This window comes from Phyllostomus hastatus, unplaced genomic scaffold (assembly GCF_019186645.2).
Source record: "Phyllostomus hastatus isolate PE091 unplaced genomic scaffold, TTU_PhHast_1.1 phas_scaffold_216, whole genome shotgun sequence".
Classification (NCBI taxonomy): domain Eukaryota; kingdom Metazoa; phylum Chordata; class Mammalia; order Chiroptera; family Phyllostomidae; genus Phyllostomus; species Phyllostomus hastatus.
This window is the reverse complement of record NW_025334018.1, coordinates 4,109,519-4,134,927: the sequence shown is the minus strand read 5'-3', so window position 1 is coordinate 4,134,927 and position 25,409 is coordinate 4,109,519. Positions and strand designations below refer to the sequence as shown.

At 53.4% G+C, this 25,409-nt stretch overlaps 1 protein-coding gene across 1 annotated transcript in view; it reads left to right on the top strand.

The window, feature by feature from the left end:
* Positions 1 to 968: 968 nt before the first annotated feature.
* IL6R (interleukin 6 receptor) overlaps positions 969 to 25,409 on the top strand; it is a 49,236-nt gene continuing 24,795 nt past the window's right edge. Inside the window, exons 1-6 of the mRNA XM_045816587.1 lie at positions 969 to 1,328; positions 18,719 to 18,967; positions 20,099 to 20,222; positions 22,528 to 22,709; positions 22,949 to 23,115; positions 23,707 to 23,848. Of these exons, the coding sequence (XP_045672543.1) occupies positions 1,244 to 1,328; positions 18,719 to 18,967; positions 20,099 to 20,222; positions 22,528 to 22,709; positions 22,949 to 23,115; positions 23,707 to 23,848 (949 nt within the window). The 5' untranslated portion in view covers positions 969 to 1,243. The remainder of the gene's footprint in view (positions 1,329 to 18,718; positions 18,968 to 20,098; positions 20,223 to 22,527; positions 22,710 to 22,948; positions 23,116 to 23,706; positions 23,849 to 25,409) is intronic.

Below are 25,409 nucleotides of genomic sequence, written 5' to 3'. Positions count from 1 at the left end.
AACCTTGGTCCTGGTTAGGGTCAGCCTGAAGACCCACGTGGAAAAGTGCATTCTAATTAGCAAAAGTTGCTAGTCTGGAAGCTTCTCACCCTAACCTTATTTCAGTATTTTCTTTCCTCTCAAACTGAGCTTCAAGGCCACCATATCAGCCTCGGGATCCCTGGGGAAACTTCGTGGGCCCTTTCAAGAGGTTTTCATGGTTGCTCCTGAAGGTCAAGTACAGTGTCTATCTACCAGATGGGGATGGTGGGCGTGCAGGTGTGGACATCTACTGCGCACCTGTGGCCTGGACCCCGTGTCAGGTGTGTCCATACCATCTCCTGAGCGCAGACTTAAACAAAGTCTCCTTCTGACAGATGAGGAAACTAAAACTCAGAGGCTTGGAAGAGCAGTCACAGACAGCAGGCGGAGATCTGGACGGAGCCTGGTCTCTGCCAGCCTCCAGAGCCCAACGTTTCCTCGTGGGCGCTGCAGCCTGCGGGCCACAGGCAGGCACGGAGGGGAAACGTGCCTTTCCAGCAGTGAGCCCTTCAGTGCCCAAGCCTCAAGCCAGATCGATTAAACCAGCATCCCCGGGGCCAGACCCACGCACTGGTGGTTCTTAGGGCTATGCAGGAGATTCCAGGGGCACCCCGTGCTGGAGCATGCTCCACAGTGATGGCGAGGGGCACATGCCCCCTCCGGGGCTCTCCAGGTGCTCCGTTCACAGCGTCATCCAGGTCGCGAAACCAAAAATCAAACCCGACCAGTGCTGGCTGAATCCGCTCCTCTCATCAATGGAACCTAGGGGAGGGGCCTGGCCGGGCTCGCCCCCGCCGGGCTCGGGGTCTCCTGCCCCGGGGCTCAGGTGTGGCGCACGGGCAGGAAGCCTGAGATCGGCCGGGGCGCAGGGCTGTTGCGCCATCCGCTCCGGCTTTCGTAACAGCACCCTGGGGCGGCCGGGAGACGCCCCAGCGCGAGTTCCTTAAATGTTTTCCTCCGTTGCCTGGACTGTCCGTGGCTCTGAGTCACGTGCAAGTGGGAAGTCGCACTGACACAGAGCTCGGCCAGAAGGAGCCGAGCCGGGCACGGCGCGGGGCTCGAGGACTGGCCGTCCGCGCCGAGCGCGGGGCCCCCCAGGGATGGGGGCTGCCCTAGGTGCCTGAGCCCGCCCGCCGCCGCCCCGCCCCGGCCGCCCGGTTCCGACCCGCCCGCTCGCCCGCCTGCCCGTCTGGAACTATGGGCCACTAGCCGAGGAGAAAGCATGCTGGCGGTCCGCTGCGCCCTGCTCACCGCCCTGCTGGCCGCGCCGGGGGCGGCACTGGTCCCAGGGGTCTGCCCCGCGCTGGGTAAGGGCCTCGCGCACACCTGGTGGGCTGAACCAACTGGCGGGTGGGGGAAACCGCTGTGGCCGCCGCAGATGGGGGCTGGTGAGCGGCCTGAGGGAGGAAAGGAGGGGTGAAGGCTTCCGTCTTCCGTGGCTAGCTTGGGTTCCCGCGGCCACAAGGTGCGGGCTCCGAGTGGCCCAGCTGTTCCGTCGCGAGCGAGGGGCGCGCGTACTCCCTGCTGCGTCCTGCGCCTTCGGAGGTGCGCTCTCCGCTGAGACCGCCCTGCGGCCGGGAAGCACCCTGTGGTCTACTCGCAGGACTCGGTGTGTTCTCAGAAACCTGATTCTCGGGTCTCCTTCCAGTGTCCCCAGGAGACTTGACACAACCGCGTCCCGGGTGACTCTGAGGGGAAATACCCCAGCGGGGTGGAGTTCCCGCCGAAGGCTCCCCTCCAGCCTCAGCTTTGGGTCGGGGGGCACCTTGCCTGGCTTCCCCTCAGCCCCCTAGCTGTACGTGTGGATGACAGTGCCCTGACTGTTGAAGGGACTGACTTCATGGGCGCTGAGTCACGACCCTGTGGCTGCTTGCACAGGCTTCAGCAGACACCAGCTCTACAAGCTGTGTGCCCAGCCCTGGGACTTGAACCTACGTGGGAAGGATGGTGTCCAGGGGCCGGGCCGCCTTGAGGCTGGCATACACTGGACTGCACTTCCAGAGGAGAGAAGGAGGGGTGAGGCAGAGGCCAGGGGGCACTTTTGCCCCTGATGACTGTAACCTGCCCCTGGCAGGGTGCCCAGCTGCGGGTCTAGTCTGTCCAGTCCAGCTGGGCACCCTGCCTCCCCAGAGGTCTATTTTAGGGTCTGAGGGCTTCTTTGAAGGCAAAGCGGAAAACCAAGGGGGCAGGCTGACGCCTCCGGCTGGGAGATAATGCTCCAGAGCTGGGGGCTGGAGTGCTGCAGCTGTCTGCCTTCTGGTTCCTCGAACATGTGGAGGTGCTGTTGCTCGAGGCCTCCTGTGCTCCCAGGCATGTTTTCCAATTCTCCACTGGGTCTAAGACACTCGTACTCTGTTTCAGAGAGGAGACTGCGGTTCTGAGAGCTTGGGGTGGGAGAGGCCCGCCCCAGCATGTCCCGAGTTCCAGGGCAGCAGGTCCCCACGACCCCCAAATGTAGAATCAGCACAGCAGGAAGAGCTGAGGGGTGTTCGGTGCCAGGCTGAGCGTGACCCCTGGCTGGCTGAGCGCTGGGGCAGAAGAGGCCAGGGGCGGGGGGGGAGTGGAGGCCCGGGCTTGCCCACCATGGTGCCAGAGGGAGGCGAGGCAGAGTTGAGGCCCCTGTCGGGAGGGAGCAAGGCTCCCCTCCCTGCCTCTGCTGCCACGCACACCGCACACACCGCACACCGCAGCCGGGGCACCTGCCCCAGGGAGGTTACTGCTACCTCTCTGGCTTCACTGCACTCCCGAGTGGTTAGGCACTGCGAAGGCAGCCAGTGGCCATTGTTTCTCCATTTCTCTGTTGCCCAGGAGGGATGGACAAGGTGGTCTCAAGACCTGGACAGCCTGTGAATTTAAGGCAGAACTGAGAGTTTGGGGAGGAAGTGAAAGCCCTCGCAGTTCAGAAGGAAAATGCAGAGAAGTAGAAAATACCCAACTCCCCTCCTACACCCACAGAGACTCAGCCCACAAACTTGAGAGTAAAAATAAAGACATTGTACAGGAAGCATGGAGCAAATGAGTGAGATGTCTCGCTTTGGAGAAGTGAGGGGCCAGGGGTGAGCAGCAGCTGGAGTGGGTTTGGAGGGGAAGTCCGCTGGCTCTGGGGCTGTGGGCTCTTGCAGCCGGGAGACCCGCCTTCCTTGGGGTTAGCGGCTGCCCACGTGTCCTGGAGCTCAGGTGCACTTGCCATGGACACGGGCTGTACCCAGGTGGCTCAGGGTCTCCTGCTGCCTTCTGCAGAGTGACAGGACACAGAACACACACACCCACCTTGCTGTCATTCAGACTCCTGCCTCAGCTTCTGAGCTTGCCTTTTGGGTGATTTCTTCCTGCCCTCAACGTCTACCCACTTTCCTACCCTCAGCCTGCAACAGTGCTTCTCCAAAGATTAGTTCTGGGTCTAGTTGCATCAGAACTGGGGTGTGTGTGTGTGTGTGTGTGTGTGTGTGTGTGTGTGAAGGGTGGGGCTGGGGGCAAGCCAAATGCCGATTCTTGGCTCCAGATATACCCAAGAGAAATATCTGGGAGTGAGTCTTGGGAAATGTCCTTTTCCGCAAATGTCCTTTTCCGCAAATGTCCTTTGGGACTGGCAAGTTTGAGGATGGCTGGCCAAACAGTGAGATTGAGGCACTGAGCTAAGCCCCCACCCCACTCCCACCCAGGGGGCTCGGCTTCCACTAGCCAGAAATCTGCTCCTGCTTTGGCTCCGTTCTTGTGTATTGATCGCAGCAAACACTTTTTGAGTCCGTGTAAACCCTATAGGGCCTGCGTGCGGTCAGCCACCCAGACTCCGTCTTAAAGGAGCTTGAAAATGGTCCGGTGTGAACCCCTGAGAGGGACTGAGGAGGCCCAGCTGTGTGACATGGCCTGCTCCGTACTCACTACTGGATGACAGACTGTCAGGGGGTGGGGGTGGGGTGGGGTGGGGAGGAAGCCGCCCTGACTGAGGACCGAGACCCCGGCAGCAGGCACGCTGACCCCTGACCCCGTCACTTTATCCTAGGACTGGGTCAACAAACCCTCCCCTCTCAGGGTGGGGGCCGCGCAGGCTGGCCTGGGTTCCCGCAGTTGTGAGTGCGCACCCCTCTGCCCTCCCTGCCGCTGTCTCGCCAGGCCTGCAGGCCGCCAGCCCTGTGAGGGCAGCGTTGGTGTCACAAACCTGGGCTTTTCCAGGTCAGTCTTAAAGGCTACAACTCTGCTCGCTAGTAGGGTAGCTACTTGCTAAGTGTGGCTATTTAAATTTCAGTTAATTAAAATGAAATCAAATTACAAGTGTGGTTTCTCAGTTGCACTAGCCGCACATCAAGTGCCGGACAGCACCTGTGATGGTGGCCTCTGGGCCGGACAGAGGAGAGGGAGAGCATTTCCCGGCCCGGGTTCAGGAGAACTTCCGGAGGCTTCCCGCGGCTCCTCCTTTGCCCCTGGCTGGTCCTTCGTCCCTCCTCCACCCGAACTCAGCTCGTCTGGTACAGGCCATGGCTGAGGCTGGGGAGCCAGACAGATGTCTGCCCTGCCCGCCGCGGAGAAATGGCTGAGCTTGGGCAAGCGATCTCTCTGCTCAGGGTCCCTGTTTTCCCCTAGAAAACATAAGTAATTACCCTACCTTACAGGGTGGAAGGGGAAAACGAGCCAGATTGTATTTTCAAAAAGTCCCTAGTGCAGAGCAAGTGTTTAAATAAGTGTAGCTAATAATTCATTCATTTGAAAAAAATATTTTCAGCTCCTGCTGTGCTCCAGGCACTATCCTAAGAGCTATAGATGCAGCAGTGAGCAAAACAGACAAACGTTCCTGCCTTGTGGGAGCTTCGTGCTGGTGAGGATGTAAATGAAATACGTAGTATGACTGTGGCCAGGCTCGTGAGGAGGAACGGCGTGGGAGGAAGGGAGGGAGGGAGGAGCAGCTCGTTTCTGTTGAGGGGGCGTGTTCGGTGGATGGGGGGCGGGGGCCGGGGGAGTTTTCACCGAGATGGTTATTTGAATGAAGGCCTGAAGGAAATGTAAAAACATTTAGAGATTCCTTATGTACCTGGCAACCAAAACACTTCCTTGGCCAAAAGCTTTTCTGAAAGAAAGTGTTTACGGAGCCAGACGCTGGCCTGGAAGGACCAGGTCCTGGGCGTGCGGGCGAAGCCGCCCCGGTGGGGCCGGGGAGAGCAGTGTCTGCGGTCCCCGGGCCCACGGTGTGTTCGGTGTGTTCTACGTTGTGTTTTGGGGGAAAAGGAAGAGCTGTAAGTCGTTTCGAAAGCATTTACACTGGCTGTGGGTGCAGAGGGCGGGGACGGTGGGAGTCTGTGAGGAGTGTTTGCTCCTTTGGACTGGGGCGCGCAATGGTCTGGAAAGTTCGAGCGGAAGCAAGAAGACGGGCACCTGGCAATGGGGGCGGGGGGGCGCCTGCCTGTTTGCTTTAGGTAATTGTGGAAAGAGCCACCTGGAAGTTAACTCAGTGCTCCAACACACACTCAGGAGAGTGTGGGCAGCTTTCCCTGGTCATCCTGCCGTTGGTAATGGATAACTTCTCTTGTCTCTCCCTTCCACCCTCCGGCCTGCTGTGATTTAATTCAGGACACTTCAGAATTTTCTCCTGGTCACTCTCATCGTGGGCAGGAGAATTCCTGCCTTCTCTGGCACCACCTGTGGTCCTGTTTGGCTCCAGGGGGCAGGAGCGCCCGGCCCTGGTGAAGCCGCGGCTGTCTCCGGGGAGCCCAGGCCTCAGCCATGGGGATCCTTGGATCCCTTCATGTCACTTTGTCGGGTCATGAGCTGTCTCTGAGGTTCGAGTTTTCAGGAGGGAATCCTTGAGGGCTGCAATGGCAAGGGGGCAGGTGGCAAAGAGAAGCTTTGACCTCTCATGGGGGAGCATCTTTTGGGCAGTTGGTCTGTGTGGTCTAATCTTGTCTCTGGCCTTGAGCTCCAAAGAGGTCCCAAGTCTGGCAGAGTTGGGGGCTTTTCCTGCACCGTCCTGGGTTCGGTCTTGACTTTCAGCTGCACCTCAGCGGGCTCCCCACTCCCACCCGCCCCCTGCCAGCTCAGCCCCACGGCTCTACCCTCAGACGTGTGTGTCCCGGAGGCTGTCATCCAGGCTGTCCTCTAGCACCCGTTCTCCTTCCCCTCTACCCCCCAATTTCCTTTTCTGAAAAACATCTTTTGGTCTGTGCCCTCTTCATAATGGTGATGACAGTGTCTGTGGCCATATTGAGTGTCGACTGTGTACACAGAACTGTGCCAGACACTGCATGTGTGATCTCATTGCTCTTCCCAGCAGCCTTATGTGAGAGGGTGTCACAGCCATTGCACGGGTGGGGAAGGCGGTAGGACAGGCAGGTTTTGTCGCAGGCATTCGGGGGTTGGTTTTGGACATGTTGCCACTGAGGTACCTAGACAACCAGGAGAAGACGCTGAGGCGTTGGATGCAGGAGTCTGGGGTTTGGGAATGAGGACTGAGCTTGCAGTTTGAATTTGGGAGTCTCGAATGCTTGTGGAAATGATCCAGTACAGACCAAAAATTGACAGAGAGGTGAAAATTGCTGAAGCAATCCCCAAGAGTAGGCAAGAAGAGGCAGAAGCTCAGAGAAGTTAAATAACTTGCTGGAGGTCGCACAGCAAGGAAGTGACAGACCAGGCTCTGAACCTTGCTACTTTCACGGTGTCACTGTGTCACTAACAACTCCCACTCTCCAAAGCACAGGGACATTAAGGTCATCTCTCCTCAGAGTATCCTCCCCGATACCACACCCACTGGTGTGGCAGGGGTGGCCCTACTTTTGTCCCAGGAAGTGTGTGCTGCCTTCTCTTAAGTACTGAGTGTACTGAAAGGCCGCAGTGTATATTTCAGCCTTTGGGCTGTAACCCCATGTTCATTCATTCATAGCACTTTGAGTCAGGAGAATGTTTTGCAACCACATGTCACTATAAGTGAGCTTTCTCCGTCTCCAAGAGAGAGAGGCAGCTGGTGTGGCAGAGTGAAAACAGCCTAGTGGTCGGACCATCCGGGCCTGCCTCCTGGCTGCCCACTTCACCAGCCAGCCCACCTGGGGGCCAAATCACCTCAAGCCTAGGCAAGAACAGTGCATCTTAGACCGTAACAAACGTAATGGGTGCTCGATAGTTGCGATTGATCCTAGGAACCTGTTCTGATGGGAGGAGGGCAAGGGTATGGAATGAAGACTTTTTCACAGAAAAGGGGAAAGATGCACTAATACGGTGGGGATAATAATTATAATTGTTCATGGTTTTTGAGAGATTAGGTACATCCTAAAAATAGTGCTAAGGTTTCAACATTAATTACCCTTGTGACATTTTGAAGTAGGTATTATTGTTAGTTCCATTTTGTAGATGGAAAAAATGAGGCCTGAAGAGGTGAGAGGCTAGACCAACGTTACACAGCCAGTCAGTGGCTGACCTAGAGTGCGAGCTTGGGTGTGTCTGAGTCCTGGGCTTGAACTCTTGACCACTGCGCCCAGTGGGCTAAGGAAAGTTTACTTACTTTTATTATATAAAGAACTTCCTCTTTCATTTTTTTGATATTTCATTGTATGAATACACTGAGTTTATTTGCCCAGTTTCCTTTTTTAAAAATCTTCTCCCAAGGATATGCTTATTGATTTTAGAGAGAGAGGAAGGGGAGAGGGAGGGGGGAGAGAGAGAGAGAAAGAGAGAGAGAGAGAGAGAGAGAGAGAGAGAGAGATATCTGTTGCCAGGAATCGAACTCCGTCTCCTTTTGATGGACATTTGGTTGTCTGCTGTCTTGCCATTATGGACAGTGCTTCGGGGCATAACTTTGCATATCTCTCATGTTGCAAGAGTGTCTTCGGGATAAATTCCTCGAAGGGGAATCTGTGGGTTGAAGGGCATGCGCTTTTGTAACTTTGAGAGAGAATGGAACTTGCACCAGTTCACACCCCCAGCAGCAGTGAGAGAATGCCTGCATCCTCACATCTTCACCGAATTTGCATTTATGTTATCTGAGTGAGACTGTACGTGTTTTTCCATTTAAAAAATATTTTATTTATTTTTAGAGAGAGGGAAAGGGAGAGAGAAAGAAAAGGAGAGAAACATTGATGAGAGAGAGAAACATTGGCTGCCTCTCGCGCGAGCCCCAACCAGGGGATGGGGTCGAGCCCCAGAATCCAGGTGTGTGCCCTGACTGAGAATCAACTGAGCCACGCCAGTCAGGGAGGTTATCCTTTTTCAGTCAGAGAAGTTATCCTTTTTTTTCTTTTTAAAGCTTCCATTTTTATATCAGAAGTTCTTTTCCTTTTCATTTTTTTAATTTAAATTTTAAAAATTATTGATGAGAGAGAGAGAGAAAGAAACATGGATTTGTTGTTCCGCTTTTGTATGCATTCATCGGTTGCACCTAGGGTGCACCCTGACCGGGGATTGAACCCGTAGCTTTGGTGCGTTAGGGTGACTCTCTGACCACCTGAGCTACCCAGCCAGGGCTGATTTTTGCATTTTTAAAGAAACATTTGCATAATCTACTTACATGAACTGCCTATTTATATTCATTGCTCATTTAAAAAAATGGGTGGTTGGTCTTTTTCTTCCTGTTTACAGGAGCTCTTAATATATTAAGGATCTTAGTCCTTCATCTGTGATTCAAGTTGTGAATTTTTTCTCCAACTTGTTATTTGTCTTTTGACTTTTTCTTTTTTTCCTGGCAGGGGATGGGTTTTGCCATGCAAATTAAAAAAAAAAAGTTGAATTTATCAGGGTTTTTTTAATGACTTGTAGGTTTTGTGTCATACTTAATAAAGTCTTCCTTATGTCAATATTACTTTGAAAGAGTCTAATTTGTTTTTCTGGTACTTAAACGTGTTTTATATTTAAACATTTGGTCCATTTTCATTTCTCATGGGGTGAGCAATGAGGTATGGCTCTAACTTTTTCTCTGGTGTAACCCATTGTTCCTTTACAGTTTACTGAATCTTTTCTCGACTGATTTTAAAAGTCACTTTTCAAATCTACCAAATTACTGCATGTACTGGTTTTATACTGTCTCTCAGCATAGCAAGTAGTTAAAGGCAAGTCCTGCAGCCCGATGGCTTGGGCCTGGGTCCCGGCCCGCCCGCCTTCTGCTCTGTGGGAAGGGCCGCTGGGGGGGGCCCCGGTGAGGCGACCCGGGTGTATTTGGAATAGTGGGTGTATGTATGTAGCCAACACTCAGACTGAGCTAGTTTTTAAAAACTGTGGGAAAATACGAGTTGCATAAAATTTGTCATCTTAGCCATTTTTAAAGTGTACAGTTCAGCCCTGGCTGGGGTGATCAGTTGGTTGTAGCATTATCCCGTAACCAAAAGGCCTGAGGTTCGATTCCAGATCAGGGCACATACCTAGGCTGTGGGTTCAACGCTGGTCAGGGTATGTACGGGAGGCAACCCATGGACGTTTCTCTCTCACATCGATGCTTCTCTTTTTCTCTCTCTCAAATAATAAACGTATCCCTGGGTGAGGATTAAAAAAATTAAATGACACAGTTCAGTAGTGCAGACTAGGCTATTTTTGGTTACCATGACTTCTGAGTTTTCTAGCATCTTCCACAGCATTGTTTGTTCGTGGGCCAGTGGTGCACTGTTTTAATTACAGTAGCTTGACACTTTCCTGCACAGGCCTCCCATGTTCCGACGTAGGGAGACTTGGCATTGTAAACAGGCTCGTATTCCCTAAGTTAGACTCTAAATTTTGTTGATCCCAATAAAAATACCAACAGGACTTTTTAAAACTGGGCAAGCTGATTCTAAAGTTCAGATGGAAAAGTAAATAAGCAAGGATAGCCAGGACAGTTCTGAAAACGCAGAGACGTGGGAGGGGAGTTAGCCCTACCAACCTTTGAAGCGTATTATAACCCCCCAGGAGAGCCGGGATCAGGTCCCCAGCTCCACTGAGGACAGATGTGCCTGCTCTTCCATCCCGAACTGTTTCCACGCCCTCATGGCACGTGGGGGTGGCAAGGGGGTCGCAGGCCTGAGCTCAGGCAGAGGTGAGAATGCAGAGGGGAGACTTGAGGTCCTTTGTGAGAGCGAGCATTGCAGTGCAACATGCATAGAGGAAAGTCCGCTCAGCGTAGCCCTGAGAGCTTGACGAACTGCCATAAACAACTCACCCGTGTCACCCCCACTCAGATAAAGGGCAGAACGTGACCGGCCTGGAGCCTGCTCTGGGTTCCCCTCCAGTCGCTCCCTCTCACACCTCCACTTCGTGACTTCTGCCACGTGTAGCTTTGCTTCCTCACATGTAAAAGGGTAGGAGATGGTGGTGGATGTGTTTGGGATGAGATGGGGGCATACAGCAGGTCCCTTCTTCCTGTTCCCCCTTGCCAAGCCCCCTCCACAAACACAGAGAAAAGCCTTCCTAGGGGTCAGGCTCCTGGTTAGACTTCCGGTGCAAAGACAGGCCCTTGGTGCCCTTCTGCAGGGACGGCGTGGGCCGTGGGCCCCGGGGCCAAGCATGACTGAGGCCCAGGGCCCAGGGCTCCAGTCCTGGCCACAGGGCACACTGGCTGCGTGACTGGGCCCTGGTGCTCCTGTACAAATGGGCAGGTTGTCCTGAATCACTTTTAAGGGCCCCTGCAGCCCCAGCTCAGCCGCTCTGTGGACCCGGGGCCTGTGTGTGTCCCTGTGTGTGTCCCTGTGTGGGCATCTGTGCCCTTCCTCGCCCCACGCTGGGTCCTGCCTTAATCTCTTCGTCTGCTTCCTGGGGCTGGTGCCGGGGGTGGGGGGGGTGGGGGGGGGGTGGGGGTGGTGGTGGTGTATTGTTTGCCCTCCTTAGATGGCTCTTCCTCTAATTAGTTTATATTCTCTGGGAGGTGACCCAGCCAGACCTCTGGGCCTGGGCCAGCCGATTACCTCTGATGCTGCCAGAGGAGGATTACATGTTTTTCTCTTGAGGAGCTGGTCACATGCTAGTCCCTGACTCAGCAGCCAGCATTACCTTTTTATGGGTCCAGAAAGCCTCCGAGGCTGCCTCTCTCAGGTAGTATGTAGGCCTCGGTGCAGAAGGATAGGGAAAGCTGTGCCAAGGTAAATACTGACACCACCAAATACAAGGCAAATACAAGCAGGTACAGGAGTGCAAACACATTAGTGAGGAGGGCGGGGGCTGCCAGAGGGGCCCGAGGTCTGAGAAGAGGGACTGGGGAAGGGTGGGGATGGGAGCTGAGTTTCTGAACTTGGCAGGGGCCGTAACTTAGACCCCGAGGGCTGGCCTCTCCCTACAGACAGAGGGGGGCATTCTGGGGGTTTCGGGGAAGTGAGTGGGTGACCCGGTGAGAGTCAGAGGTGGGGGCACTTTGACACTATAACTAGTCATGTGAGTGCTGCTGCTGCGGGGTAGGGGTTGAAAGGTCAAGGGTGCCAGGTTGCTGGCTCTGGTAAGAGACCCTTCTGAGGGACTGACTACTCGGTGTGGCAGACCTTGCCTCTCCCACCCACCAACACTTATCCCTCAGCCCAGACCCCCTTCCCCAGGGCTCTGTGGGAGGCGGGGAGAGATGCAGGGTTGTGGGCAGCCCGGAAAGGGGGACCTGGGGTGGGGCAGAGTGACACCTGGCCCTGGCAGGGTAGAGGCTTGGGCCAGACCCCCTCCCTCACTAGCTCTGAGCTGGTGGGCAAGGCCGCCACTTCTCTGAGCTTCCCTGCCTCAGCGGTGGAGTGGGGCCAAGCCCCCCCACATAGGGCTGTTGTGAGGGGTGGAGAGCTCTCAGGTAAAGCACAGACACGTGGCGGGAGTGTTAATGAGTGTTAATGAATGTTAATGAGTGTTAAGGAATGTTAGGATTATTATTACATTGGAAGTCGGGAGGCTGGTCCCAGCCCTTAGATGGGAAGGCGGGGAGGGGGATGAGCCCTGGGGCCAAATTCTGCATTTGTTTCCGTTTGGACTTGAAGGGCCCACACTCCTCTGGAGACATCTCAGCAGCCATCTCCTTTATCTCTGACTTCGGGCCTTTAATCCCCTGTGACCTCTCCTGCCGTCTGTGTCCCTGCAACCTGAGAGGCCGGAGGCCTCCGGAGCTGCCAGCCACCTCAGAGGCCCGCAGGCCCCGCGTCTCTGCCCAGAATGCAGGGCGGTGGGATTAGCAGGCGTGCGCTAGAGCCCTGTCCCCACGGGCTCACTGGGCAGCTGGTTCACTGCTTACATAATCGGGGCCAGGGACCTGAACTTGTTTTTGCTGGCAAGAGCAACAGCAAGCTGCGAGAGAGTTGAGAAATATGTCTCTGTGTGCTTTTTTCTCTGGTTATTGACACTGTAAGTTTACTCAAAGAGGGGAAAAAATAGAAAAACAGCAAAGCTGCTTGGCTCTCTGGCACCCAGCCTTACTTAGGTCCAGAGTGGGGAAGAATCCCATCCTCGGGGCTGGGCTGCAGAATCCTGGCTTGAGGGTGGTCACAGCGGTGCAGGCCCAGTGTCCCAGGGGTGGGGTGACGTGGGCATCAGGCTGGCGTGTGTGGGAGCGGTTGCCAGGGGTGATGAGGACCTAAACTCTCTTCCCCTTAAGGAGTGGGTAGCGAGGGAGGGTGTGGGAGTTTCTCCCGGAGCTCTCCAGAAATGGGAGGAGCTTTTGTCTGAGGGCACTGGGATGACCTGGCTGTCATTCCTCTCCAAAAGTCATCAACTATTAGAACAGTAAGTCCAGAGATTAATGATGTGTTTTCGGGCAGTGACTGAGACAAACAGACACATGCGTGCTTCCAGGCCTCAGAGCTCAAATCACTTGCGTGTTAAGAGGCTAGACGGTAGGAGCGGGGGCAGTGGGGAGCTTCAGGTCTCGGTTGGAACCCTCATCTCTCGGGGGGCCGTGATGGGCTGTGACGCGCCCAGGGCTGCTCAAGTCATTGGCAGGACCAGAAACAGAACTCCGGTCTTCTGAGAACACAGAGCTGTTTCCTCTGTGCCAGTCTGCCCCCTGCTCTTAGAGTTGTGCTCGACACGAAATAACAAATCATGGTGAGACCACGCACGGTGGGAACTGTCATCCTGTGGAGAGCACCGGGTACCTGCTTCCCTGGGCTCTCACTTCTTTTTGCCCCTGTTCCCTTTTCACAGGATGCTGTTCCCGTGGCTCCACTTACCAAACTCCCACTCCCTTCTGAAGGCCCAGCTCACACCTCTCTTCCCCTGGGGCCCCCCACCCACTGCCCCTTTGAATGATTTCACCCTCACAACTCCCTTAATGTGTCAGGAACATTCGTCTCAGGGTGGCCTGTGTTATAGGTAGTTTTAAGTTCCCCGTGGGGTTCGTGGGGGTTAAACAAGATTATGATCTGGAAAAGGTGGAGAGGCCTGTCGGTGCATAGCAGATCTTCAGTAGCTATCAGGTCTATCTCCTGGATTAGCAATTTTTGGCCTTGCACATGATGGGTGCACAGAACTTCTTGAATTCTTGACAAGAACAGGCTCGCAACCCTGGCCTCAGATGGCTGAGCAATTGCTCAAGTACAAATGTTGAGTTGTGTGCTCTTTGCTGAATGTCAGGATGTGCCAGGCCAGCCCCTCCCTGCCCCGCCCCCATCGCCCAGGGCGGGGCTGCTAGCGGGGCTGGGGCGCTTCTGTGGGGAGCAGAAAGGGGTGCTCTCAGGAGCACACACTCTCCTCACCTGCTGCCTGCTGTGTCTCTTCTCTGTCAGTCAGGCCTGGCAGGTTCCAGGGCACCAACAGTGGCAGATGGGTTGGGATGGTGACCTTATGTCCTCTAGGGGACCAGGCCCGCAGAGCTGAGGGCTAAGGGTGTAGAACACAGACAGAGTGACAGAACCCAGAGCTGCAAGGGGTGGAGGGGTGGCCACTGTTAGGCCTGGGTGGTGCTCTCAGGGGCTGCTTGTCCTGAAAAACCCACCCTCACTCCACCCTTATTCCCTGGTGCTCCGCTACACCTCTGCCCTCTGCCCTCTGCCCCCTGCCCCCTGCCCACTGTGTGAGCCCTCAGCCGTAGACTTCATAACTTGGGCAGACCCAACTTTTTTGTTTTAAATATATATATAATATAATATAATGCAATATAATATAATATAATATAATATATAAAAAGTATATATTTGTATATATATTCATGGTAAGAGTCATATAAGCAACTTATAGAACATTCAAAAACTCCAGGAAGATGACGGGAAAGAAACCATCTCCTGCCCCCTCGCTGGGTGAGGGGGACGAAGATACCAGGAGGGCGTGCTGTGAACCTCGCTTCTTCCTCCTCACAGAAATGCCACGGGGCTCCCCATGGCCACCCGGCTTCAGGGTCCGACTCCGAGGTCTGGGCCGGGGCAGAGCGGTGAGGAAGTGGGCGGGGAGAGGCAGCGCTGCCCACTCTGACTTTAGCAAGTTTATTTTCTCGTGGTCTTTCCTCTGAGTGTTTGTGACCATCTTGCATACAGTGCTTTAAAAAGCATAGTTAACACAGTGCTGTTCAGGGTCCAGAAGGAATACACTGGGGAGAAGGGCTGGGACAGGCAATACTTGCCAATGGCTTGTTTATAATTAATCACCTCCCATTAAAAAAAGATAATGACTCAGGTTTAAAGAAAACCATTACCGAAGTCCCTTGGCAGAGGAAGTGGCCATTATGTTGCTCCCGCAGCTCTGCTTTTGTGGAAGAGAAAAAAAGTCTTTTTATTTGCTATTTCTCCGAGCTGCACAAATACTTTGGCCATTGTTAGTGAGTGCAGGAACAGAACAGCCCCAGCTATTGTTCAGGCCGGTCACTAAACACGGCCAGAGCCCCAGTCTGAACCGGGTAAGGGAAGTGACCAGAGAGACCTATTTCCTGGAACTGGCAGAAGCAGAAGCAGAAGCAGAGAGGAGCGCTCCCTGCGGCTCCGAGCCGGAGGGAGTTCTTTCCCCGGTGTCTCCAGGCTGGGCCCCGGCTGCTCTGCCCTCAGCAGAGAGCCCGTCGTCCCACTACTGGAGGGAGCACCTCGGACCACCGTGTCAGCGGTGAGTTGTGCTCCTGGGAGTTTTCAGTGTGGGGGCCCTGACCCTCTGGGCACACTTTTGGCACCCTGCATTAAACAAACATTTATGAAGCACCTTCTGAATTCTTGGAGGAGGGCTAGCAGGAGCTCACAGTCTTGTAGTCACAGTCGGGGGAGGGGAGCTGTGTGCAGCCCAGGACCGTGCCACGTGGAAAGTGCCAATGAAAGGGTGAGCCACCCACCACCCTTGACCCCTGCTTGGACCTTCGTGCAGCCTGCCCGTGTCTGTTCTGTGTCGGTGCTCCCAAACCGCCTTGTGACATCTGACGTCTGCTCATCACCTGGTGGGGATGTTGTAAGTGCTGCACCATGGGGCCACCCCCTGGCAGACAGTCCTGCTTTGGCAGGGTCTTCGTCTGTGGGAGATGCCCCGTCCTGCAGAGCTCTCCCAGCCGCCGCGGATGAGGACAGATCGTCCTGGACACAACCTTGTCCAGCGGGAAAGGGGGTGGCGATTCCCTCTAGGGGGAATGCCCCGAGGGAATAAGAGCCCTTCTCCCACACGGCTTTTACTGGGAATGGTGTGTGTAGGTGTATGCATCGTACATGCTTAGCTCATCAATCAATGTCAAAAGGCTACAGTCATGCAGGAACAGGTATTATCTACAGGTAACAATCGAAGGAACACAGAGATCTGCCTCAGGGTCTGTGTCTGTTAGTCATGCTGATGCCAGATGGTCTTTAAGACGAGTTTCTTGAGATAAGGAGTTTATTCCTTATGCCTTGAACTTAAACATCCGGTTTATATCACCAGGGTCATACAAAGCAAAGCAGAGTGAGCAGGCTTCAAAGGATACAATGTATTTATCAGGCCTGATTCCCACCGGGAACCCAGGGTGTTGGGTCGGTTGGTGCCTGTCCCCTGCAGTTTCCTGGTTTTCCAGGGAGACCTCCTGGCCTCTTGGAAGGCCTGCTCTCTCGGGGACACAGTCTCCGAAACCACACAGAGTGGTCCCCGACTCTCGTCTTTGTTCCTACAGTGAAAATAACTTGTGTGTGAGCTCATGGCCCTGTTGGGTTTTATCCTTACAGCTGCTTTATCAAGTAGAAAATGGAAAAGCGAAAATATCAGTACAGAGCTTAGCAGCGTCGTCGGTGTGCCTTCCAAACGTAACCTCGTTCAGGCACAGGTGGGAGTGGACGTGGGGACTGAAGGGCAAGCCGCCGCCTTCCTCAGGCGCTGTTCGGGCTTCGGCCCATTGGACTCATGAAGGAAAAGTCTTGGAGGAAAAGGACACATGTAACATACACACTAGGATCAGCAATTGTTCTCAGGGAAACTCGGGAAAATGCACCAAGAGCTGCGTGTGAGGAAGCTGATGGCCACAGTCTTTGATATAGTAAAACTGCTGGAAATGACCCAAACTCCCATTGGTGGAAGATGAGCTACTATATTTGCACCGTGGAATATTATGCAGCAGTGAAAATGAACAAAGTATAGCTACTGGTAACTGAATCATAGAAACATAATGAGTGACAAAAATACATCCCAGAAGATTAAATACAAGCCACTTATAAAATCTTAAAAATCAAGCAAAATTAAGAAAAAATGTAAGGATCCATAAGTAGTAAACTTATTTTTAAAAGTAAGGAGTGATAACCCTAAAATTCACGCCCTGTAAGGTGGGGAAGCTGGAAGGTGCAGAAGCAGAGAGGGGGCTGCGGAGACGATGATTGCGCTAGTAGTTAGATTGGTAGGAGCCCGGGATGCTTTCTGCTTCATAACTATCATGCATTTGCATATTAATTTGCATGCACTCAATGTTATCTATTTAAAAGCAATATCTGAAATGATAGAACTATGTTATTGACTGTTATGTATGAAAGGTGTGCTGTGTTATCTACAACAGCCAAGACGGGGACACAACCTGAGTGTCCGTGGCCTGGTGAGCGGATAAAGAAGGTGTGGCGCACACGCACACACAGCCTGGGGTGTTCTGTACCCACACAATGGAAATCCTGCACTTTGTGACGGACCACGTAGATGGAGCTCGAGGCCATTGTGCTAAGTGAAATAGCACAATGCCCTCGAGCACAATGTGTTAGCACATTGTACTAGTGAAATAAGTCAGACAGAGAAGGATAAATATTGTGTGATCTCACTTCTATGTGGAGTCTAAAAAAACCCCAAAACAAAGATAAAAAACCAAACCCATGGGAAAAGAGATCAGATTTGTGGTTACCAGTGGTGTGTGTGTGTGTGGGGGGGAAGGGGCAAATTAAGCAGACCCTAAGAGTTCTCATCACAAGAAAAAAGAAACATTATTTTCTCTTTTTTTGTGTCTACATGAGGTGATAGATGACTAAACTTATTGTGGCAATTATTTCACAATACATGTGAGTCAGGTCACGTGTGCTACTTGAACTTACGCAGTGCTGTGTGTCACTTACATGTCAACAAAACTGGGGGAGGGGTGTGTGGGGGAGGAGGGTACAGGAGAGATTAATGGTGATGGGGAAAAAGTGGGGTGAGGAGAACAGAAAAAGAAAGGTAATGAGGGCTTTTCATAACTCTCGTGAGCCCTCTGGGCACCCAGGTATCACCAGGGGGCTTCTAGGGACTGGGATTTTGCTGAGGTACAGGCAGCCCTGTGACCCCACTGGTGCCTGGCTCTGGGGCTTCCCTGAGTGTCTGTTAAATGTGGGGCAGAAGGGGGCTTCCTGGCCCAGAGTGGTGAAAGTGAGGTCTGAGCGCCTGGCCAGACTCGCCTGCTGCACAGTGAGGTTCAGCACTCTTCTCAGGGAAGAGGAAAATTCCTCAGGTGACCAGCTGCTACCTTGGCCTTGAGCAGTGAACTCACTGTTCACTTACTGAGTAGTGAGTTTGGTCACTGCAGGGGACTCTGGCTCCAAGTGGTAAGGTGAGAAGGGCGCCTGAAGGCAGCCTGGTAGCCAGGCAGGACCCAGTGCTGGACAGAAGCCGTCCCTGTCCCTTTGATGGCCATGTGCCTTATCCCTCGACTGTGGACGTGGTCAGTTTGTACAACCAGCTCCTGGCTTTGGGAGTGCTAATCTCCTGAGAGTCGCTGATTCTTAGTCCCTCCTCCCTGACAGTCGCCTTGGACGGGGTGGAAGGAAGGACAGTCTGCCAAGTGTGACATAAAAACTGTCGTCCTGAGCAAGAAGGCTTTGCAGGCCAGAGATACTGGTGCGTGTCCTCTAGGCCTAGGAGCAGGGGCGGGAGGTGAGGTCAGCTGCTTGGGCATCTGCTGGGCCTGTGGAATCTTGGGCCAGATTGATTGTTGCCGCTTGCCAGTAAGTGGTTATACATTTGTTTTGAAGGACTGTATGTGCTTAACGTGAAATTGGCTATATTCCCTGGCCTCAGTGCCCTTAGCTGATTGTACTAATTTACTAGACTGGTTCGTGAATTAGTCCAGTCTCAGAGTCTGTGAATCTATAACCTATAATAAAAGGAAGTTTGCTCGTTCCTTTAATTTTGGACTGCACGCTGTGAGCAGTGGCAGGCCCTTAAAGGGTTCTCTAATCAAAGGAGTTGGGTGGCCAGATTGAGGCTTCCAAAGGCTCACTCGGGCAGCTGGGTGGAGAGGGCCAAGGCTGGAGCGTGGGGGCCACTGGGAGGCTCCTGCCGTAATACAGGCAGAGGCCTGGACCACAGGATGAACTTGGGAGGTGCTTAGTACTGACGCCTCTTGCAGCTTCCCCAGGTCAGAAATGAAGTTCTTTCCTCAGTTTGCTGTGGACTTACCGAGTGTCTTCAATCTCCCCAGAGGTGGAGAGTGACGTGCTGACCAGCAGGCCCGGAGGGAGCGTCGCCCTGGTCTGCCCGGGCGTGGATCCGGAAGACAATGCCACGGTTCACTGGGTGCTCAGGAAGCAGGTCTCGGGCTCACGCCGTAGCACCTGGGCTGGCATGGGAAGGAGGCTGGTTCTGAGGCGCGTGCTGCTCAGCTACTCTGGAAACTACTCGTGCTACCAGAACGGCCACCGGGTTGGAATTGTGCGCCTGCTGGTGGAGGGTGAGTTGTGCCGTCAGAGCTCTTGGAGACATGTCCCTCTCTGTGCAGCTCAGTCCGTTTCAGATCCCCCGCCTGACCCTTGAAACTCCTGTCATTTCCTTGGCCTGCAGATTTTGGGAAAGGCCCACTGATGCCTGCCAGAGAGACTGGCGGAAATTCCTCCTGGGTGGGGGCAACTGGCTGACTGGTGGCGACACCGTCCAGCTGGCCTGGCTGTGCAGTCAGGGCGTGAGGTGGGCTGGTTAGTAGCATGGGGCTGGGAGCAAGATGGCCTGCATTTGAACCCTCCTCCTGCGCAGCTCACTTCGCTGCTCCTCTGTGTCCTCTTCAGCAAAATAAGGTGGATTTGATGTCCTTTCCTCAGAGTTAGTACAAAGATTAAATGAGTACACACACACACGGCGTTGAAAATACTGCCTAGTCCAAAATTAATTATTTTCTAAAAGATTTTAGTTTTTAATTTATTTTTAGAGAGAGGGGAAAGGAGGGAGAAAAAGAGGGAGAGAAACATCGATGTGTGGTTGCCTCTTGTATAGCCCTAAATGGGGACCTAGCCTGCAACCCAGGCATGTATGTGCCCTAACTGGGAATCGAACCAGCGACTGTTTGGTTTACAGGCTGGTGCTCAATCCACTGAGTCACACCAACCAGAGCTCAAATGAACTATTTTTATTGTTAAAATTAGCAAGTTCTTAGCTCCCTCACATCTAGATGAAGATGTCTTGGAGCCAGATGCCCCGTGTGCCAGGCCCTGTGCCCAGGTCTTTTCTTCCTTGGTGTCTTGATGCCGCTGTGAGGGAAAGCAGTTTTATTGTTGTTATTTATCATCATTTAATTTTATAGTAGGAAACTGAAAAGAGTTTGGGACTTGCCCAGGGCCACACAGCAGGCCTATGTGACTCCAAAGCCTCTATTTTTTTGGCTGTTCTGTCTTCTCTTTAGCAAGTGAGCCTTGGGTGTCTCCCTTGGCTGTAGCGAGGCCCTTCCTGTCCCGGCCAAAACTGTGTGTGCGGCTGTTTGGCGCCGGCTCTGGGGCCAGAGGGTGGGGAGGTGGGGAGGGCTGAGCTAGGTGCTCCGCTGAGGAGGAAGGCGAGGTGAGCCCATCTCACGCCTGGTGTGCTGGCCTTTCAGCTCCTCCAGAGAAGCCCCAGCTCTCCTGCTTCCGGAAGAGCCCCGTGAACGACGTGGCCTGTGAGTGGAGTCCTCGGAGCGCCCCCTCCCAGAGGACTGAGGCTATGTTACTGGTGAGGAGGCTGTAAGTATCCTGGGCTGGGCTGAGGTTTGCGTCTGCGCACCCTCCACTGAGGCTCTGGGGCGGGGCGGGGGGGTCTCAGAGGAGACAGTGGGACTGGCCAGCCAGTGATTCCACAACTTTATCATTAGAAAATAATTCTTTTGGGAGGGAATGAGTGAGGGAACTGAGGCTTAAATTCAAGTGCTTGCCTGTGCTGGCCACTGTGCTAGGATATTTGTCCTATTAACCATCATGGTAACTGTGGGAAGTGGGTGTTCTTTTTCTCCTTTAACAGATAGAGAAGCTGAAGTTCCGAGAAACTGATTACATTGTTTAAGGTCATCTGAGTCGTAGCTCTGCTAGGAACCAAACCCAGTCCGTCTGACTTCATTCACAACACACAGGGTTGGGGCGTCTTCAGGGGATGCAAATGTCCCTGGGCAGGGAAGGGCCGCCGGTTCCTTATCCTTATCCCATCCTGACCCAGCGAGCTTATCAGGCTCTTTCCATGAGAATGGCAGGTGAGAGGAAGTGGTGAGAGTGGTGATAGGGTGGAGAGGGAGCTGGGGGTGGTGGGGTGGACCCACACCTGCCTGGGGTCCCTTAGCACCAGCAGACGGCATGCAGTGGGAGCCCTGGGGTGAATTCGGACAGGGGTGCCGAGGAGGGGGAGATGTTGAAACCAATACACCCGTGCAGTTTGTCTGTCTCCATCCCGGAGGCAGGGGCCCTTTAGCCCAGGTGTTTCTATCTGAGTTTGGGCTGTCAGTATTCAGAGTATCAAAAAACCTGGGCCCTGGCTAGTGTGGCTCAGTGGATTGCGTGCTGGCCTACAAACCAAAGGTCACCGGTTCGATTCCCAGTCAGGGCACACGCCTGGGTTGCGGGCCAGATCCCCAGTGCGGGGCTCTCAAGAGGCAGCCGTGCCTTGATATTTCTCTCCCTCCCTTCCCCTCTCTAAAAATAAATAAATAAAATATTTTAAAAAATCTGAACAGGGAGTTCAACAGGCCGGTTTGGTTTCTTGGGCAGCTGCCCTGACTAGCACATAGTAAATTTATTCAATTGACAGTTCAGCTGGAATACTCTGTGCTCTCCTTACCAGCATTCTGACAGCAAGAGTGAGAGAGAGAATAGCATTTCAGCTCACACCCTCCTCCTGTCAGCAGCCTCCGGCACTTCCATCCTCCTGCTGGGCGGGGTGTCTCGGCCTTGAACTGAGGAAGTGGGGTGGGGAGCCACTGCGAGCACTGGGGACCTCAGGACCCATTCAGGCCCTACTCAGCCACTGGCGCTGTGGGGGGTGAAACAGGCCCCTCGGAGGAGATTCTGTGCACACAGTCACACCCTTGCTGAAATGTGCTTGCTCACTCATTCATTCCTTGAGTGTTCGGGGAGTTCAGCATCTGCCACGGGTTAGGCACCATACTGGGGCTGAGGGAGACACAGCAGGTGCGGAAGGCTGAGCCCTGCCCTCCAGCCCCACAGGGGACACACCTGTAAGCATGCGGCCCAAGACCCTGCCTTCCCAGGGTTGGGGGGATGGAAGTCTGGGTGGTGTGAAGGGAGGGAAGGATGGAGGGAGGGAGGGAGGCTCTAACCCGGACTGGGAAGGTTGAGGCAGGTTTCCCAGAACGAATTTGGTCTGGGCCTGGGGTTTAAGCCCATAGCAGAGGTTGGTGGGGGATGTGTTGCCCTGGCAGCAGGGTGAGTGGCTGCCGTGGCCTCGCAAGCCCAGGCAGGCCCTAAGTGAGAGAAGTCTCGAGCTCCAGGCCAGACGAGACGGTGTCCGACTCCCCTTGAATCTCTTCGGTCACCCAGACTTCTCTTCTGGGTTCTCCTGCTGGAAATGCTGCCAGCTCTTCTTAGACCCCTAGCACTTTGTGCTTCTGGAATGGCATTTCTACGGGCTGTCCACTTTGTCTGGGGATAGGTCTTGAGGTTGGGGCCTCCCCTGATTCATTTCTGCAGCCTTCACCTTGCCACGAGCACGCACCTGGCAGGAAGCCAAGGAACCACATGTCTGGTGCCTCGGTGACTGAGTGCACCCACTTTCCACACCTTTGGCCTGCCAGGCACAAAGCTAGGTGTTTTTCACTCATTTTTGACAAACCACTATGAGGCAGGCACTACTAATGTTCCCCATTTTCAAACGAGTGGACACAGGCTCAGAGAGGATCGTTTACTCCGAGTCACAAGAGCTACCAAGTGTGCAGCCAGGATGCAGGCCCCGGGTCCAACTGCAGCACCCGACCACTCTCACTGCACCCTCTCCCCTCCCCAGCCAGTACAGAGGCTGAGCGCTCGCTCTCGTTTGTGCCCGCAGGCAGCACGGGCCGGCGAAGGACTTCCAGGAGCAGTGCCAGTACTCCCAGGAGTCCCAGAAGTTCTCCTGCCAGTTGGCAGTCCCAGAGGGAGACAACGCTTTCTACATTGTGTCCCTGTGTGTCACCAACAGTGCTGGGAACGAGTCCAGCAGACCCCAAACATTTGAGGGTTACGAAATCTGTACGTAAGCTCTCGCAGGCCACCCTCTGCACCTCCGAGCGGTTTTCTGCTCCGTGGGTTGCTCATGGGCTTCTTGGGGGCAGGGAGGGGCTGGGCTGGGGCCTTGGGAGCTTCACCTGACAGGTCCAACTGTGGGGGGCCAGGGAGAGCTCTGGGGCTGGGGTGGCTCCTGCTCTTGGGGGTCTTTCCTGGGTGTTGCACTTCCCACCACGTAAGAGCCATGCACCCTTTTCCCACAGTGCAGCCTGACCCACCCGTCAACATCACCGTCGCTGCCGTGGACAGAAACCCCCGCTGGCTCAGTGTCAGCTGGCAAGACCCCCCCTCCTGGAACACATACTTCTACAGGCTGCAGTTTGAGCTCCGATACCGGGCTAAACGGTCAAAGACATTTACGACATGGATGGTAACTATTTTACTTCTGGATAGAAAAGTACCCTTGGGGAAAAAAAATCAATGAAAGAATATACCATTAAAACCCCACCCTCCAAAATATTTTTTCCTTTCCAAAAAGAACAAAAAAGAGAAAGAAAAGTACCCTTGGGCCCTAGGGGTAGTAGAAAGGCTACTAGAAAGAAGCAAATGGGTTCCAGGTCCTGTTCTACACTCGCTGCCGCATGGTCCCGGGTCGGTCAGTCTCTGAGCCTTTCTGCAGGTCGGTGGCATCATCTGTAAAGGGGAACAGCGATGTCAGACCAATCTCCCCTTCACAGGCCTGTTTGTAAGAGTGAGAGTGACCTGGGAAATGCATGGGGGCTATGAGCACGTCAAGGGTGTGGCTGCAGGATTTCACAGTGCGTGGGCTGGGGCAGTCACTCCAGCTTCTCCCTGTGTTGGTCCAGAGGACACCCCCGTTCTCTCTGCGCTGCCAGGGTGGTGTCAGCCTTCGGAGCGTCTGTGCCCAGCTGAGTCACTCCCTAGATCTGAGAGAGGGGGCCAGGGCTATCCATGTCCCCGTGGAGCTGTCCCCCAGTACTAACTGTGCCGCTGCCCTCAGGTCAAGGATCTCCAGCATCACTGCATCATCCACGACGCCTGGAAAGGCATGGAGCACGTGGTGCAGCTGCGGGCCCAGGAGGAGTTTGGACATGGTCAGTGGAGCGAGTGGAGCCAGGAGGTCACGGGGACTCCCTGGACAGGTACTGGTGGGCACGGAAGGGGTGCTGTACATTTGCTGCTGTGTCAGTTACCTATTTCTGTGTAACAAGTCACCACCGAACTCATGGTAAAGCAGAAACCATTTATCAGCTCAAGATTTTGAAAACAAGACTGCTAGGCAGCGCTTGTGCTGGTCACACCTGAGATAGTAACTCGGTTGTTTGGCCTGGGTGGCCTCGCTCGCAGGTCTGATGGCTGGTGCCGGCCCGGGGCTGGAGCCCGTGGTCCTCCCTGGAGCCTGGCGCCTTCCAGGAGGCCAGCCCGGGCTCAAGGAGAGATCAGTTCACAACCTGATGGCAGGAGTTGCAGAGAATTTGTAGCTATATTTGATCTACCAAGGTTACTGTGCTTTTTGTTATTTATTTTACTTTTGTTAATGCTTTATATTTTTAAAAAGGTGTTAAAGGTGATAATAATTGTCTTTTGGGAATTATTGAAATTAATGTGTTTGTTATAGAACATAAAAAATTTCAGAAAAATACGAAGAATAATTATCACTGCTATTCTTACCACCCAGAGTCATTGAGAACATTTTTTTGTAGTTTTCCTTTTTTTTTGTTTTTCTAGAGAACATTTTTTAAAGATTATTTATTTATTTATTTATAGATAGATGGGAAAGGAGGGAGAAAGAGAGGAAGAGAAGTATTGGTATGTGAAAGAAACATTGAATGGTTGCCTCTTGCAAGCGCCTGAACTGGGGACCAAGCCCACAATCCAGGCATGTGCCCTGACCGGGCATTGAACCAGTGAGCTTTGCTTCTTTCTGGGGTGACACCCAACCAACAGAGCCACTCTGGTCAGGGCTCCAGTGAGAACATTTTACATACTTCTTTCCTTTCTCTAGGTGTATCTGTGTGTTATATATATGGTATAAACAGATTATATATATAGGCCATGTGTGTGTGTGTATATATATATATATATATATATATATATATATATATATGATCTGCCCAGAAGGTATCCAGCCATGTAATACGAAAAATAGAGACATTTATTGAAGAAGCTACAAGAAACATTTTGTACACAGGACAATGACACCTCAGTCCCTTTCAAAGAAGGCACCTTGGGACCTCACACAGCTCTCCCAGTTGCCATTAGCTGCCCCATCATAATTTCCTGAATCTCATCAGTGGTCTGAAATCTCTTCCCTTTCAAAGATTTTAGTTTTGGGAAAAGCCAGAAGTCACAGGGCGTTGTAGGGGGGCTGAGTCAGTTGAGTGATTTGATGTTTCACCAAAAATCTCTGCACCAGACGTGATGCGTGAGCAGGCATGTTGTCGAGATGAAGCTGCCAATCACCAGTTGCCTATAGCTGCAGCCTTCTGAGTCATCCCAGTAGTTTCCATGGAGGAGTGTTCAGGCTTAACACAAAATCTGGTGCAGATTTGTGGCTCTGCTCACTCGGTCATTTTGGATGTGACTGCCACACAGTACACGTGCTCACTGAATGACATCTACTGCCCCCACTGACTGGTACAGTGAAGCCGTCATTGTTCACGCATGCACCCTCCAGTCCACTCTCCTTGGCTGCCAGGTTAC